This window comes from Lytechinus pictus, chromosome 10 (genome assembly GCF_037042905.1).
Source record: "Lytechinus pictus isolate F3 Inbred chromosome 10, Lp3.0, whole genome shotgun sequence".
Classification (NCBI taxonomy): Eukaryota; Metazoa; Echinodermata; class Echinoidea; order Temnopleuroida; family Toxopneustidae; genus Lytechinus; species Lytechinus pictus.
The window spans coordinates 15,954,590-15,970,396 of NC_087254.1; the positions used below are offsets into that span (position 1 = coordinate 15,954,590).

Here is a 15,807-nt window from a genome sequence, read left to right on the forward strand (position 1 = left end):
CCTACCAATATTAGTCTAACACGAGATGCAGGGCAGAAAATCTGGCATGAAGAATATATACACCCCCATCCAACTAGGCATACACTGCAGCTTTCCCGACCGCGATTGAAATATTCTCCCCTACCAAATTCCTCGCATACCAATCGCATACCCGTTGTCGGAGTCCCTGACGTCACACGCTTACCGGCCGCATCGTTTCATGCAAAGCGCATGCTAATTTTCTAGCCAGCTTTTGACGTCATTGGTTGAAAGTAACGAGGCAGGGTGTACCCGAAGAGCCGACCAATCAGGGCGAAGCCGGGTCGCAGTCCGAGGTACTTGAATGGGTGTTAGTGAGTCCGGGTAGTCCATGTCACAGATTGCTTTAGCTCGCAATCTAGTAGGGTTGTCTCCAGTCTCCCTCCGACTCCTCTTCCTAAGGTAAGTCTTGTTCTAAACCTCCCGAGTCTATTTCTTCTTTTTTATCCTTTTTTTTCTAAGTGATCTCTCTTCGCCGCATTCCTGTTCTATTAGGTACATACGGGATCCAACAAGACCGCCTTTGTTCTCGCCTGCCGATATCAGAGTATTCCCTCCAAAGACTGTCAATCGCATCTTCTTCGACGATTTATTAGCCCATAATTTGTTTTACGGATTTTGCCAGATATGTGTTATTTGCGAGGATAACTCAGTTTGTTCTTTGGATCATTGTGTCAACTCGAACGTGATTGGAGCTGGCCATCGGGTGAACGAAGAAGACCGAAGAGGACAGAAGATTAGAAAAAAAATAATTAATTGGTTGGTTCTCTCGGTTTCTCGTGATTAATCTCATTACTTTTGATAGAAGCACCGGGAACTAACACCTTTCTATCTGACTTAGAATTAGTCTCTCGGATTCTGGGGATATTTACCAAGTTTGTAAGGATCATTGATTTGCTGCTGTGTCGGGAGTGATGATACCTATTTGTCGAGTTTTTTTTTTTCAATGTTTAATCTGCCAAAATTTGTTGTGTTAATACTGTGCGGCGTACCAGTATATATATTTCCATGCCAAGAGTAAATGTTATATGACTATGTTCAAAGCTGTCCATACCGGTGTAGTGTAATAATCATAAAGCTATTTATAATGAAAAGTTTGGTATCATTAATGTTCATTTTATATTGATCGATGTTCCGATCCATAAAACAGGATTAGAAGATTAATATTAATGCGATAATTAAACATTAAAGTAAGAAATTGTTCAACGTTTAAAGGTTGTATCTTAGACCTACTGCTGGTTGGCTATGTATATATATATGCATCTGTGTAAGTGTAGTATACTGCAAGTACTTTTGTGTCTTCAAAAGTTCCTTAAATATATATATGATATGGCATTTTAAAATTTTAGCATAAAACTAATATCTGATTTAATTTCATTGCTCACTGACATTTCAAAACTTGTGTCAATTTTCTCGATATGTTATATGATACCCCATGAACAGAGAACATATTTTAAATTAAAATTAAGTAAGGACAAATGGCTTAATTCGAACAATATAAGTCCTACCCAGAATACTTAATCGGACCTTTCATTTGTAGCAGTCTTCATGCTGTGTGTAATATATCGCGACCCGACTACCTCCTACGGGGCCTCTGTACATGGTCACCTTATTTGGGCCGCGGTGCCAATATACCAGATAGTGTATAGATGCCGCCATATCCCACTGCTCTATAAGTAGTAAGATCATAGATGATCCGCCATTTTGAAAGTCATCATCTTGAAAATTAGTTAATCCCTCCTCTTTTCTTCCTCATTTTTTTCTAGTATTTTATTTTATTGTATATACTCCCATAAATAGTTGGTTTGTACTCGTGTTTGTTGAATTATATATATTAGACCAATATAAGATACTTTGTTAGTTAAATATTCCCAAGAATTAAACATGATTTATGTGGTCTTTCTAGGTGTTACAAATGCTGCTCAGTTTGAAACAACTTGATCTGTTTTTTATATTATTATTATAAGAATGAATTTTTCATCAACTCGTAGTTTTCTTGCTTTATCAGAAAAAGTTATTAGAAATCAAATCATACTTATGATCTTATCATATTGAATAACAGAATATGTACTATACAGCATTGTCAAAGCGTATATTTTGCATTTTGGTAACTCATTGAAATCTAAATATCTTTAAGACTCAGTAAATGCCAAACTAATCTAATTTTCCTGGCTAATGTTGATATTTCTACCTTTTATCATAAGTCACGAATTTCAATATTAATTAGGGTATTAGTATTTAGTAGTCTTCTACAAGGTCTAATAATGCAATGATTCAATCCTTGGTAGACATTGCAACTTTGAGAGCATTCTTCTCTATCAGTTTGGCATTTCAATACTATTACAGATATCATTATTATTATTATTATTATCATCATCATTATTCATTATCATTATGATACTAATAATCATGATTATTGATATGGGTAGAATAGTAGTCATTACTTTGATATTATCATATCGTTATGATTATGATTATCATTTTCATCCTTTTATTGTCAATACTATCTGAAATGGTTTGACATAATAGAATGCCTTATTACATAATGTTTAAACATACTTTCTATTGATTACTTTGAATGCAATAGAATGATATAGCTAATTTCTACCGTCTGAGGGAGGTTTGATAATGCTTCCTTGATGTGGTGATTATTGTGAGCCATGCAGAGACATTTAGCTTTGATCGTTAAAGAGGAAACAAATTTAATTTCAACAGTAAGAAGTGTTATTCGGGTGAAATGCGCTTCATCTTTCACACTGAAATACAACAAACGGCGACGCATGCAAACATACACACCGGGAACCCACACGCACATACCCTTATACGCACTCACACTTTCATTTCACACACCCGCACTTTCATCTACACGTACGGGCGCCCCCCCCCCTACACACACACTCTCTCTCGCAAAACATTTCACTTTCTTCGACCTTTGCTTCAAGTTCCGCACATCTACAGTTTATTTGTTTTTTAAAGAAATAAAAAAGGGAAATAATACTTTTTGTTTTTACTCAAAATATCGGAATAATGTTGGTTCTATGAATTCAATTTCGCACCCTTTCTCCCATTCCGCATTGAGTGTTGTCCCATTGCGCCTTGAACTCCCATGGGCTTTGATCTTCAGGATCTCTCCTCCTGGTCATGAAAGTTTTTAGTTAAGATATTTCTTCAGAGTCCACTGCCTTCTTATCACAGTCAGGATCTACAACAGGATAACTTCTCACTTTAGAGTCATTATCAATTTCATTTTGATTTTTCAATTCTCAAGGACTTCCGGTTTCATATTAACGTGCAGTTTTGTTCCAGATCTTCGGTCAGTTGAAGAACTGTCTATTTTGTCTAACGAGATACTGACACATTTAAAATGCGTTAGATAAAGCAAAGGCTTACATTTTTAGTAATTAAATTTATTAGGCCTACATATTTAAAGTGAACTGTGTTGCTTATTCGTTTGAGTCCTTTTACTTCGACCCTCATTCGAAATGTGAGCCCTACATTTTGTCATCCGACATTTTTCTTTGCCTTTGATTGGCTGAGAAGCACTGCTAAATTATGATAAAACCTCAAAAAAGTCCTTTAAGAAACGCTCCCCTTGTCAAACAGATTTCATCATCTCAAACTGATATTGCATAGGACTAATTATTAAGACGGAGTGCTCTCCCTATGTACTATGTGAAATACAGTACATATTTCGAACCATTGACAAAGTTGTGGTAATGTCTTGTTTCCATGAAATAAAACAAACGCAATAAAAACTAATGTCATGATTTTTTTGCTTTGTATTGTTCTCATGATAGGATCTTTGAGCGTTAGACTTCATCCTTCTTTTCGGATCGCACCAGCAGCACCGGCGGCACCATGGCTGACGAATCGGATCAATTCTTGCAGGTGGACAAGAAGGCCCAGCTCGAGGCGCAGGCCCAGACCTTCGACGGTAAGAAGATGTGCTGGGTCAATGACGAGAAACAGGGATATATCAAGGGTGAGATCATCAGTACCAAGGGCGAGGAATGCACCGTCAAAACCGCCACTGGAAAGGTAATTCTGCACGAAGATCATCGCGAATATTCGGAAATTATAGGGGGAAATCGGACATTATTTGAACAAAGAATAGGGGTCATCTTAAAATATAACTGATATAAATGATATCAAAATATAAATCATATTATAGATGATAATAAAAAAGTAAAATAGAAAAATTAAAAAATCATTTATAAAAATAGATACCCCACAAATTATGGACAGTGGATCGATAATGAAACACTGCACTTTTATAATCAAAATATCCATTGTTTATCAGAATCAAGCACCTTATACTCTCGAATACAGAACTTTTTCTTAAATTAAGTTACTGAATTACAATATCCGGTTGAAAATTACAGTCAGTGAAAATTCAGTGGTTCGAAGATATCACCAATGCTCTCGACAACTTGCTATCATAATCTTAGATACTTCAATTTCGGTTAAATTGCCAGAACGCTACTAAAATTGATTTGTAATAAAGTAAATTTTGTTCAATATATTTTTCAGTACCAAATAGAGAGCACATCATTACATCACATTCTATCATATTTCAGTGATTTCAATTAATGTTATACTAATCAAGGACGAACGTATAATATTTAAAAAGATTTTACATCATTCCAGGACTTGTTTTTGCCACGAGCAAGTATACTGTAAATAAAGCAAATAACATGGGATAATGACTCGTAACAAGTTTTTGTCTTAATACTGTTGGTATACTCACAGATGATAACAAGGCTCAATGGGTAAACATGCCAAATCAGAGTGGGTTATTACGTAACCACAACTTAGGTGCGCCGTAAAGGTGCGACATAAACTCCAGATATTCACTGAAGCAGCTTACAGATAAAAATTGATGTAATATACGATAAAGAAAAAGCTAGATTACTGAATATTTTCTCGATGAATAAAGTGTTTTTTTAGGTTAGAATTGATTACTTTCTATATTCTATCAGTGTGGTGATTTCTTTTTTTTTTATTAAAGAAAAAAAAAAAATAAAATTAGAATTCATTTTTTAAGGATCATTAAGAACCCTCCCTCATTTTTTTTCTCTAGGGTGGGTTTGACCATGCGCAGTAATATAATATAAAGGTCTGTGAAATCCTCTCATTTCCACCTAAGTATGATCAAGAAAATGTTGTAAGTACAATAAGCATTATTATAAAAATATATATGAATCTTTGAAGTTAACTCATTGTGTATGTGACCTTTGACCACAACAGCAAGTCACGTGCAAGAAGGATGACACCCAGCAGATGAACCCACCTAAGTTCGACAAGATCGAAGACATGGCTGGCATGACCTACCTCAACGAAGCCAGTGTATTGGAGAACCTCAGGCAGAGATACTACTCTGGTCTTATCTACGTAAGTTCATGACCTCTCCCCCCTTGACCCCTGTACCCTAGAACTCTATTAAACCAATTTGCGTCACCATTATACATCAATTGTTTTTATGTGTAAGTACACCTTTGTGTTGTGAGATGCATGTAAAATAAAAATCAAGATATTTTAGAGGTTCAGAGTTATTGTTACTCCTTTACTGAGTCACATTGACTCACATTTGACTCCAATGAAAGTGGCGCCATTTCGAGTCAAATTTGACCCCCCAGAAATAGTATTTTAACTTTTGAACCACAGCACACTTAAATCATCTCTCATAGTATTAACATTTCAACATCTACCGAAGATACACAAGTGTGACTTCATATTCTTGAAGCCTCGTTTATTAGATTATATATTATACAGCAACAACAAGTTACGTTGACAAAAAGGTTGAAAGTTTGTTATTGTCTTGACTTTTATAATTTTAGGAATAAAACATATTTTTCATCATATATTTGTGATAAAAATAAAACAGCTTTACCAAAAAGCATACTTAGATCTATACAGTTTTAAAGATCTAAAATGTGGCTTATCTGACATATCTTGTTAAAGGGGAGAGTCAACTATGATAGCATCTGACAGTTATCGTAGTAACTGACAACTAGCCTTACACATACGTAGATGAAGCCAGCTCCGAAAAGATTTGGGTTGGTTTTGGCAGGCACCGTAATCTTAAAAATCAAGTAGGTTAATGTTGGTTGAACAGAGAACAAATTTCTAGTTACGATCAAGTGAAAATAATGAGACATCAAATTAGGTCGTCGTTCAGCTAGAGAAATCCAGCTTATTTCTTTTGGAAAGATGTATAGCTTCATTCCTGTTATCATGCTTTGAATTCATTAGCATGATGTGCTAAATGAATATAATTGCGTTGAAACCGGAACTGACGTAAACTTGATAAACTTTTCCAAGTCGACCTTCGAAAAGGTTTAACAAAGAAAATTTAATCAGGGCTGCAGTAAGCATTACCCTGTAAAAAACTTGGGTGTTAAAACTGAGACCATTTTGGTGTCACTGGAGGGCCACGTTCATGAGAAGATAAACTTACACCCTACAGGGGCAGATCCAGCCTTCGCCAATAGGGGGAGGGGCGGAATTTTTTCAGCCATATTTTCCCCGATCGGCCGCTCGAAGATGATTTTTGATTTCTTGGAAGGGTTATTCCTAATAGTCACTTCTTGGCTTTATTCTTATGAATAAACATAAATATATAATATCATAATCCTTATTGATATAATGCGAGCGCGAAGCGCGAGCTATATTTTTTTGGAAAATTTGTGTATATTTTCCTAAAATTTTAACATACTGGGCAATATTTGTTATCCTGAAAAAGATGTGTATGCAAATTAATAATTACTACGAACGTGAAGCGCGAGCAGAAATAAACTGATGGAAAAGGTTCTGTTAAAGACTGCTTGCAGTTAGCCATGAAGACGTAACATATCTTAAAAATCAAATAATGCGAGCGCGAAGCGCGAGCTGAATCTTTTTGACATTTTTACCTATGGAATGGAAAATCTAAGCACTTTTTGTAACTTAAACAGAATAGGTATATAACCAAATAATTGATGCGAGCGCGAAGCGCGGGTGGAAAATGTCGAGATTTAGACCCACTGAACGAGACACTCTATTCAAGTTTTGTAAATCATGAAAAGGATGAGCAAGTGGGGATCTTCCTATATTAATAATGCGAGCACAAAGTGCGAGCAGAAAGTTTTTGATATTGTGATCTGAAACTGGATAATAGAGAACAAGTTGAGTATCTGAATAAACATGCGCGCGTGTTTTATATTTAGACCTAGAATCTGGGCATTCTAAATACATCTTTTATCATGAAAATCAAAGCGAGCGCGAAGCGCGAGCCTAAACTAATTGATATTCCGATCTGAAAAAGGAGTGAATTTCAGCTCTATATTTCAAGCACTTTGTAGAAAAATTGTGAGGTGGATATGGATCGCACATTATTATTACATTGAGTTTTAACATAGGACCGGACATCTTTAGGACAGGCATATGAAAATGCCCCCACCCCCCCCCCCTGGATCCGCCTATGCCCTAGATATTGAACATAACACCAAATTGTGATAAAGTAAAACCAACGGTTTAGTAATAACATTCACGGTGTTAAGCTAACTGTAAATTTAGCACCGAAGTAAACTGACTGGTGTGGTCATCTGTGAAACAACCAATTTCAATACAACAGTTTTTGCTGTATACCTTCTACAAGATCTACGTATACTGAAGAATATGGGCCATGGGGTCTCAGCGAAGAAAAGGCTAGCGAAGAAAAGGCTTGCATAAGCATAAAGTGTGGCGTCTCCCTTAGGCTTAGAACATATATAGGCAATACGACCCATGGTGGGGTAACCGTGAGGGTTAAGTGTTACTGGTATGCGGGGCCGAAGTCGGGTCAAAATACCTCTCACATAATTGCGATCGGTTGTGATGTCGCGTCCCGAAATAGAGACCTTGAATATGTGAGCAGATGTCTGATGCAATATTTGAATTACAGGGAATGTGAACAGCCCGCACCCATCTCCGTGTGATATATACGCGTTCTTTAGGAGACGTTCTCTTGGGACGTCGATATCTCCATCCAGTATACACATAGATCTTTGACTCTAAGACATCGGCCAATTTTATGTAATTATTCTTTGTATATCCTGCGGTTTAATCGAGTTATATTGAAAACTCAAAACTTTTTAGTTCATTTGTATCAAACAAACGACGACCGGAAAGTATCGTCAATTCTATAGATTCTTTGATGTGAAATATGCTTCATAAAATTGCCTTTCAATGGTAGATCGAACAAAATCTAAATTGTGAATTTATTCAATCATTCACATATCAATGAACACTATTTTGAAACAATTCACGCAAGTATTGACATAGACCTTACCGGTTGAGGAGTTGCCCCCCCCCCTAAAAACAATTGGAATATAATTATAACATTAAATGGATCGAAATGTACAAATATTCACAAAAGCCGTATTGAATAAAATTAAAATCAACATTTTAACTGTTTTTGATTTCCTTTTAATAATTGTCAAATGAGTTCTCCTTTTTTCCTCAGATTTATACAAAATTAGTAATTATTAATAAAAGTTTTTTGTTGTTGTTGTTGTTCGTGCAAAATAATGCACCATACCCAAATCCAAAAACGGCATTATGCACTCAAATTCAAGGTATCCATCTCCTTCCCCCTCCCTCATATCTATTTGCACATCTGTGTTCATAGCTCCATGATTTGCAGGATACGTGCTTGCACTCGCACGAAACATGTACATACAGTTGAGGGTAGGTGAACGGATGTAAAATTGTTCCATCTGATAGATTCCTTTCGTTTGAATGAGATCCGCAGATGCCTATTACGCTACAAGTGATGGATGCAGTCTCGGAAAAGTTTTTAATTTACCCGGCCTCGCGGTCTCACTTGTTGTTATAGTTTGTGTGTTTATATGCCGATCTAATTGAAAAAGGACATATGTTCAGTAATAAATTACTGGCATGCCAGAGTTAGCCTGAATTTAATTATTTTGTCATTTCGAACACCATAATGTTTAAACTGTAGACATGTTCCCGTAGTCTGGAGATTCAATTAAATTTACAAAAAAAAAAATCTTTCATTTTTCACAAAAAATTATGTTTTATAACATTATACAAAATACAGAATAGTACAAAACCATTTGTCATAAATATATGAATATACAGCATATTTGTTAACATAAGAAGGTGTAGTTCCCTGAAAGCACAAGCTTGTGACGGGATACCTGTAACACAAAACAATACAAGAACACAATACAACAAAGAATCTTGTTTAATCTATATGACGAAGAAACAACATTTATACATTATTGTGATGATGAATATAAATGTATGTTCCGTTATGTTTTTTTCATGAAGGAAAAAAGGTAAAATGTCCATGTAGTCAGGTAGGCCTATGCCATCGATCAGGCTTGGTGTTATGTGTTAAGTGGCATACATTATCGTGCTAAGAGTGAGATTCTATTTACACACATCTTGTACCCTATAATTTATTTGTTAGTGAGCTTTACTTTTAATCTTACACGAAAACCGTTGTTCTGGAGAGAGGGGTTACAAGCACAAGTTTGTGCGTAAGCTTAGACACGTTATCTCAACAAGTAAAACCGCGGTCTATTTAGACAGACGTTTAATAGGTGAGTTTTAACATAAACAGCTCGTGTTGGGTATACAAAGAACGGAGGAAGCCATATAATCTCGAAAAGTACTGAAAACGCCCGATTAAATAGTGTTCGAGAATTTTCATAAAAGCATATAAAAGCAAAGGAACAGATTGACGAGGAAAATATAAAATACGCCAAAAGGGTTGAAATAAATGACATTTCATAGACCTTCAATAATTCCTATAAAGTAAAGGTAATGTCATTTTAAAATGTTACAAATATTAGATCTGGCCTTCACACTAGATATACTACATTTACATATTTCCGAATGTATTCGTGTCAGTTATAAGGTATAGCCAAACGAAGATTTAATTCACATGACTTTTAAATAATTATTCTTTCCAAGTGTTGTTTATTTCATCAGAAAATCAGTAATCCATCTTTTATGCTTTTCATGATAATCAAAGATATATTATATATAAAACAAAATGAAGGTCATTACTTTCCTAAAGAAAAAACCTTCATTTTCACTGTATACTAGGCATGTAATGCCATGTACTTAATGCAAACATGATGAAGTACTCTCGACCTGCATATTTTCCTTTTTTCGCGCCCAAAATTATATGTGAACATCATCCCATTAATTCACTCTTTTCAATATTCCTTTTATCGGGGAGAAATAGAATTACCTCTCTAGATATATATTCCCCTCATGTTATTTAAATGGAATGAATTAATACCCTCAACAATAAACACTCTCAGGAAATTTTAAAGCAACATGAACCTACCGAAGATTGGTAAAAAATATCCCAATTCATTCAAGTTTGTTTTAACCAACATTTAGTACGTTAAAATTTTAATAAACTTATAAAATGGTCTTTTTAAGATAAAATAGTGTACCCGAAGCATTTTTAGCATTTGTATATACAATGAAGTAAAACATATTCGGGATAATTACACGGCTCTACAATGTATACAGATTTCAATGACCTTTGTACAACTATCCAATAAGATGAGATGTTTGTTTCCGTGTTTGTGTCATTAAATGTATTCATCCATTTGATATCTTTTCTAATGTGCTATATATCCTTCAAAAGGTGACTGTCGAATAAGATAGCAGGCAGTATGGCGTTACCTAGTGGCATGCAGTGGGTACAAATGTAAAAGGAGTTGACATTTTAGATACGAGACATGATTCTTGCATACTTCCAAGCTAGGCTTCTCAGCAAACGAGCCTTAACCCCTCCCCATTAAAAAAAAGGAATGGCATATTTGATAATGTCCTATTTTGGTCGATAGGCACTAGTTCGGTTTCTAAAAGAAAATGGATATGGGGATGATATGAAAATTTATGGGTGAGCAAGGAAAAGTATTCCGAATTGATTTTTCAAAAATAAACATTTGTTAATGTAAACTAACTTATATTTAAAATAAAAATATTCGAAAATTAAAGGTGTATATAGAGAGCAAATAAAACAAACACAAAATTTCATTCGTCATAAACTCGAGAACAGTTTTTTGTGGGGGGGTGGGAGAACTTGATTCCATATTTCAAAAAGAAAGTAATGGAGTGATTTGGTTTTTTCGGGGGGGGGGGGGTAATTTGGTTATCATAGGTCAACAAAGAGAATAATCACACCGGTCTAAGATAATACTGTGGATATATTTGAGATTATTCTGAAAGACAGGTGCTAATAAAATGTAATGAGTTCACAAATATTGATAATACTTCTTGTCATGTATATAAATCAAAGGAATTACTCAATTTCGTTTGATCACAGGGAAGAAAGTAGTTGCATATTATTGCAGACTTGTTTAACGCTAGTTATTAGTTGATATTATTACAAATGTAATTTTATTTAGATTGGAAATTCCTCTAGCTGTGTGTATGTTCCCGAAATAATTCATATACGGCTCTACCGTATAATGATTTATTGTCGTTTGTTTCAATTTCCAACAATTACAGTTTGATGTCTGGTTTCATACACCTTGATATAAAGAATAAAATATTTAGCAAATTTATATGTACAATACTTTATTTCTTCATTCCGTTATGATTCTAATTAAAATCAGTTGTCATTTTAGTGATCAATTTGAAATGATCGTTTGCTATGTTTCGTTTAAAATGCTATGTACAGTTGTATATATAAACACGTATGGCGTTTTGTTTTTGTGCTCATCAAAGAACGGATCGATTATATGTTATTGCAAAAAATTCACATACATGTACCCGAAACAAATACCAAAGTTATTGCAACAAAATAAGTTAATAATGCTTTCTCCGTAGCGCCACTAGGGACCACATACCGCTCTGTATTTAGCCGTATCACTCACTCTAATGCTATTCATCATCCTAATAATAGACAGAAACTTTATTATTGGCAGTCACCCTGTTACCTATACTCTTAATTCGAACAAAAGTGACCGCCTACATCTTTGGGAAGCTGTGCAATGTATAACAAACACACACACACATACACACACAAACACTCGTACATAAAATATGTTTCCTTTATATCAATTGAGATGACTCCTCTGAAAAAGTTATACATGTATTACAAGTAAATAATAATAAAAAACTTATTTTATCGATCTGTATATTTTGTGCTCTCATAACCATAAATACTGTCATCTTTCTTCTTCTTAATCCAGTAGTGCAATGAGCAAAGAAGTTCACAAATACTGCAGGTTGAATGCAACACATGGACTTTTTACTTTGTCGAAACGAAACGATGGGAAAAGCACCCCCTCCCCCCAAAAAACGATAAAATAATGATGAGAAAGTATATAACACTGGACAATTAACACGACACATACCTAAATAAAAGGCGTAAATATAATATGCATTTAATTCTAGACAAGCTCATTAAACGGAGATCGATAAGAAAAGCGAATATTAGATTTGAAAAAATATATTTTTATTAATAATCTATATTTGATATTCAATCACTATGACCTTTTGAATTTTCTTATCACATTTGTGCGTAAACTCACTTTTTAGTTTAGAAATGTGGATTAAAAAACATTAAAATAGACATGTTTTTTGTTTATTTCATGTTTGCCCAGAAGAGTTCTCGCGTTTAAACTCAGCCCGGATCGTATACATGACAATGACGCACTCATCGTATAGACCAAAAAACTCTTTTCGGAATCCCCCTAATGGTGTTTTTTATGACCTATACCAGTCACTAAGTCAATATTTTTATCCCTCCGTGATTCACCCATGCTCTTCAAGAGCAATTTACACAGATCTTAAATGAATTAAATCTCAATAAACCGCAATGAAAGAAACCTCGACAATAATAAAATAGATAGATACAATAACAGACACACATTGCGAACGGGTGACGTATACATCACATACATGTGATATAGTATACGAAGGGGAAGTTTATAAAAAGTAAAGGAACATATTATAATTAAGAAAAATGACAAAAAACTAAACTCCGGGTAGATTCATGCATGTTCTAGGAGTTCAAAATTTGGATATTTGATTTAGATCATCTTCAGGAACTGAGTATGTAACCCCCCCCCCCAAAAAAAAAATACAGGTTTCATATATTATATATAAAAAATCCATTAAGTGTCAAAGGTGAAATAACTCTTAATAACATTGAAAATGAGAAGGCATAAGATTACATAAAATCGATGAAGCTGATAAAGAGTAGTTTAGAGGTATTGAAGGAGGTAAACAATATAATTGTAGGCAAATTTAGGGTAAATATCTAAAACACACTTTTTTACAAGCGTATACCGACACAAGCCCCCGCTTATATGTTTTACGCCTTCTTACATGTATTCAATCCTATATTATTATCTATTGTTTTTACATTGTATAATTGATTTGTATACTTCGTATCATAAGTTTTGTATACAATATGAAGATAGAGACATATGCAAAATTTGATGTAAATTTAGACAGAAAAAAGATTTGCATTAAAATATTGTCATTATTTTTTCATTTCATTTCATTTATTTCATTTTCAACAAAATATAAATCAAATAAATACAATCATAACAAGTCAACATCATAAAAAATATACCAAGGTCATTAAATCAATTTGAAAAAGACATGTTATAAGAAAGTTACATACAAAATAATCATGTGTAAAGAATTTGTGATTTATAATTTGTGAAAATGGAGGATCCCACTAAAAAGCAAAGCTTGTATATTGTGGGCTCCTTAAAATATGACAAACGAGAAATACATTTTCAAAATATAAACCATAAATGAAAAGAACAGATCTCAGCAACTGCGTTCAATATCAAACCTTTCACTGTTTAGAGAGCATAAACAATGATGTGTCTGATTTCAACATTATGTTTAACAGATATGCCATTCGTAACCTTTGTTTGACTCAAATCAATTAATATTGTCATATTTCATGAATGACATCCGACTAACTACCGAATACTTGAACTTTATCAATCACAACACCTTCAATCAATCAAACTGCTAATTGGGTACGTTCTCCTTCTTAACCCTTACAAAGCCGCGGGGTAACGCATTGTCATTCCGCTGAGTTATGATGCCCATGCATGGGCAAAGAGGCGCCGGACAGATGGGAAAGAGAGGGTTAAACGCGGTCATCGCGTGCTGGAGATTCGGCGGGTGGGGGCGCCGGCGAAGGGTACCAACCTCAGCCAGGCTAAATATGGGCATTGCTATGGCTCTGCACAAGAAAATGCACCGCATACCAGACCCATACCGCCTGCCACAGATCGCCGCCCGGCATCACAGCCTGTATAGCCGGTAGCTTTTGCAATGGTGAACCGATGCTAGATTGTGCAAGGGGGCTTGTATGCTATTTACGTACCTAGTTCTCACAGAGCGACTAAGTTGTAAATGGCGCTTTAATGATGGTAAAAAGATGAAAATGAATAAATAAATGAATAGGGAATGTGAAAAACAGATCATGGTGGTTTAGCTGGTACACAATTACACAAGTATCAAATAACCTGTGGAAAACATATGCCTTAATATAGAAATAATAAACATTATAAAATAATACATGCAATCAATTTGCTATACAAGAATGATATATGACACGCGTGAATTGCTATATATGTAGTAGAACCATCCTTTTGACCTTTTTTATTCATATATTTTCTCCTTGATACAAATATTTCCATGCAGTCCTCCCAATCAGTATTTAAGACTTGATACTACATTAAGAAGTTAATCAAGTTATTTCAAGAAAGAAGTTATATCAAGAAATGTACACTTGCAACCTTCAATACTTTGTTCAAAACTCCGAGTCCACATTATAATTCGTCCCTTATTTCACGAAGTGACGGATGAGCGCGCAACTTTTAAAAAGTTAGTTTTTAGTAAATCGCGTTCAAAGGTTTAGACCTCAATCTCAACGTCTTCCACGTATGCAGGGTGGATAAATGTCATATCCTCGTATTGGGCATATTCTGGACAATATTCAAGTCCAATCATTTGCATTTTACTTAAATATTTAAGAAGATAATGAGCTGTAAGCAGAACCATATTTTCGTGAAAAAAATATATTACGGTACGCGCTTAGATTTAGTTTCACGAAGTGACGGATAGTGCTCCGCGCGTATAACCGTCACTTCGTGAAAATCCGAAATTCAAGGACGCGCTTCAATTTTGTTTTTACGAAGTGACGGGAAGAAGCTTCGCCTTAGTCCCACGTATAGCCTTGTCGATGCAATTCGATAAATATGGTCTAGATATACATAATTTCTTTATTTGCTATTGTAAGAAAAATCAATTCCAAATGTCAGATCAATTAGGCCTACATTTACTTCTTTTAATAAAAAAAATCACTTTAAATACTTTGATTTCATTTTTCAAGTAATAACAGGAAGACCAATTAACACACGTGTTATACTTATGCCTATTTCATTTCAATATTATCTTCATTTTTGAGAGATGAACTCTGATATAAGGAAAATTCCTAACAGGATATGAATAAAATGACTACAAGAGATACAACACATTTCGTCTTTGTAATTCTATGTTTGAGAAAGGACTATTAAGCACTGACTCCGTTGGAGTAGATAATGCGACATTACAAATATTTGTCAGTTTACTAACCTCCCTACCCCCCCTGAAAATATGAAATCCCAATTAAGTTTTTCTTAAATGTTGTTTATAATGTTAAAGGTATTCTCTGTTAAGGCCGAGTTAGCTATTCAAAATTATTCTTTGAGACTTAATCACCTCGAAAATGGTACAAAACTAAATGTGGAACTTACTTGT

General features: G+C 34.6%; 1 protein-coding gene across 9 annotated transcripts in view; it reads left to right on the forward strand.

Moving 5' to 3' along the window:
• Positions 1 to 304: 304 nt before the first annotated feature.
• The window catches only part of LOC129270232 (myosin-16-like), a 76,451-nt gene continuing 60,948 nt past the window's right edge, over positions 305 to 15,807 (forward strand). For 6 of the 9 annotated variants that reach the window (XM_064105416.1, XM_064105408.1, XM_064105410.1 and 3 more), the window contains exons 1-3: positions 305 to 420; positions 3,816 to 4,056; positions 5,266 to 5,409. In XM_064105416.1, coding sequence (XP_063961486.1) covers positions 3,877 to 4,056; positions 5,266 to 5,409 — 324 coding nt within the window. In that variant the 5' untranslated portion in view covers positions 305 to 420; positions 3,816 to 3,876. Of the gene's footprint in view, positions 421 to 641; positions 898 to 3,815; positions 4,057 to 5,265; positions 5,410 to 15,807 lie in introns of those variants that run through there. The other 3 variants (XM_064105411.1, XM_064105409.1, XM_064105412.1) reach the window with 3 other exon arrangements.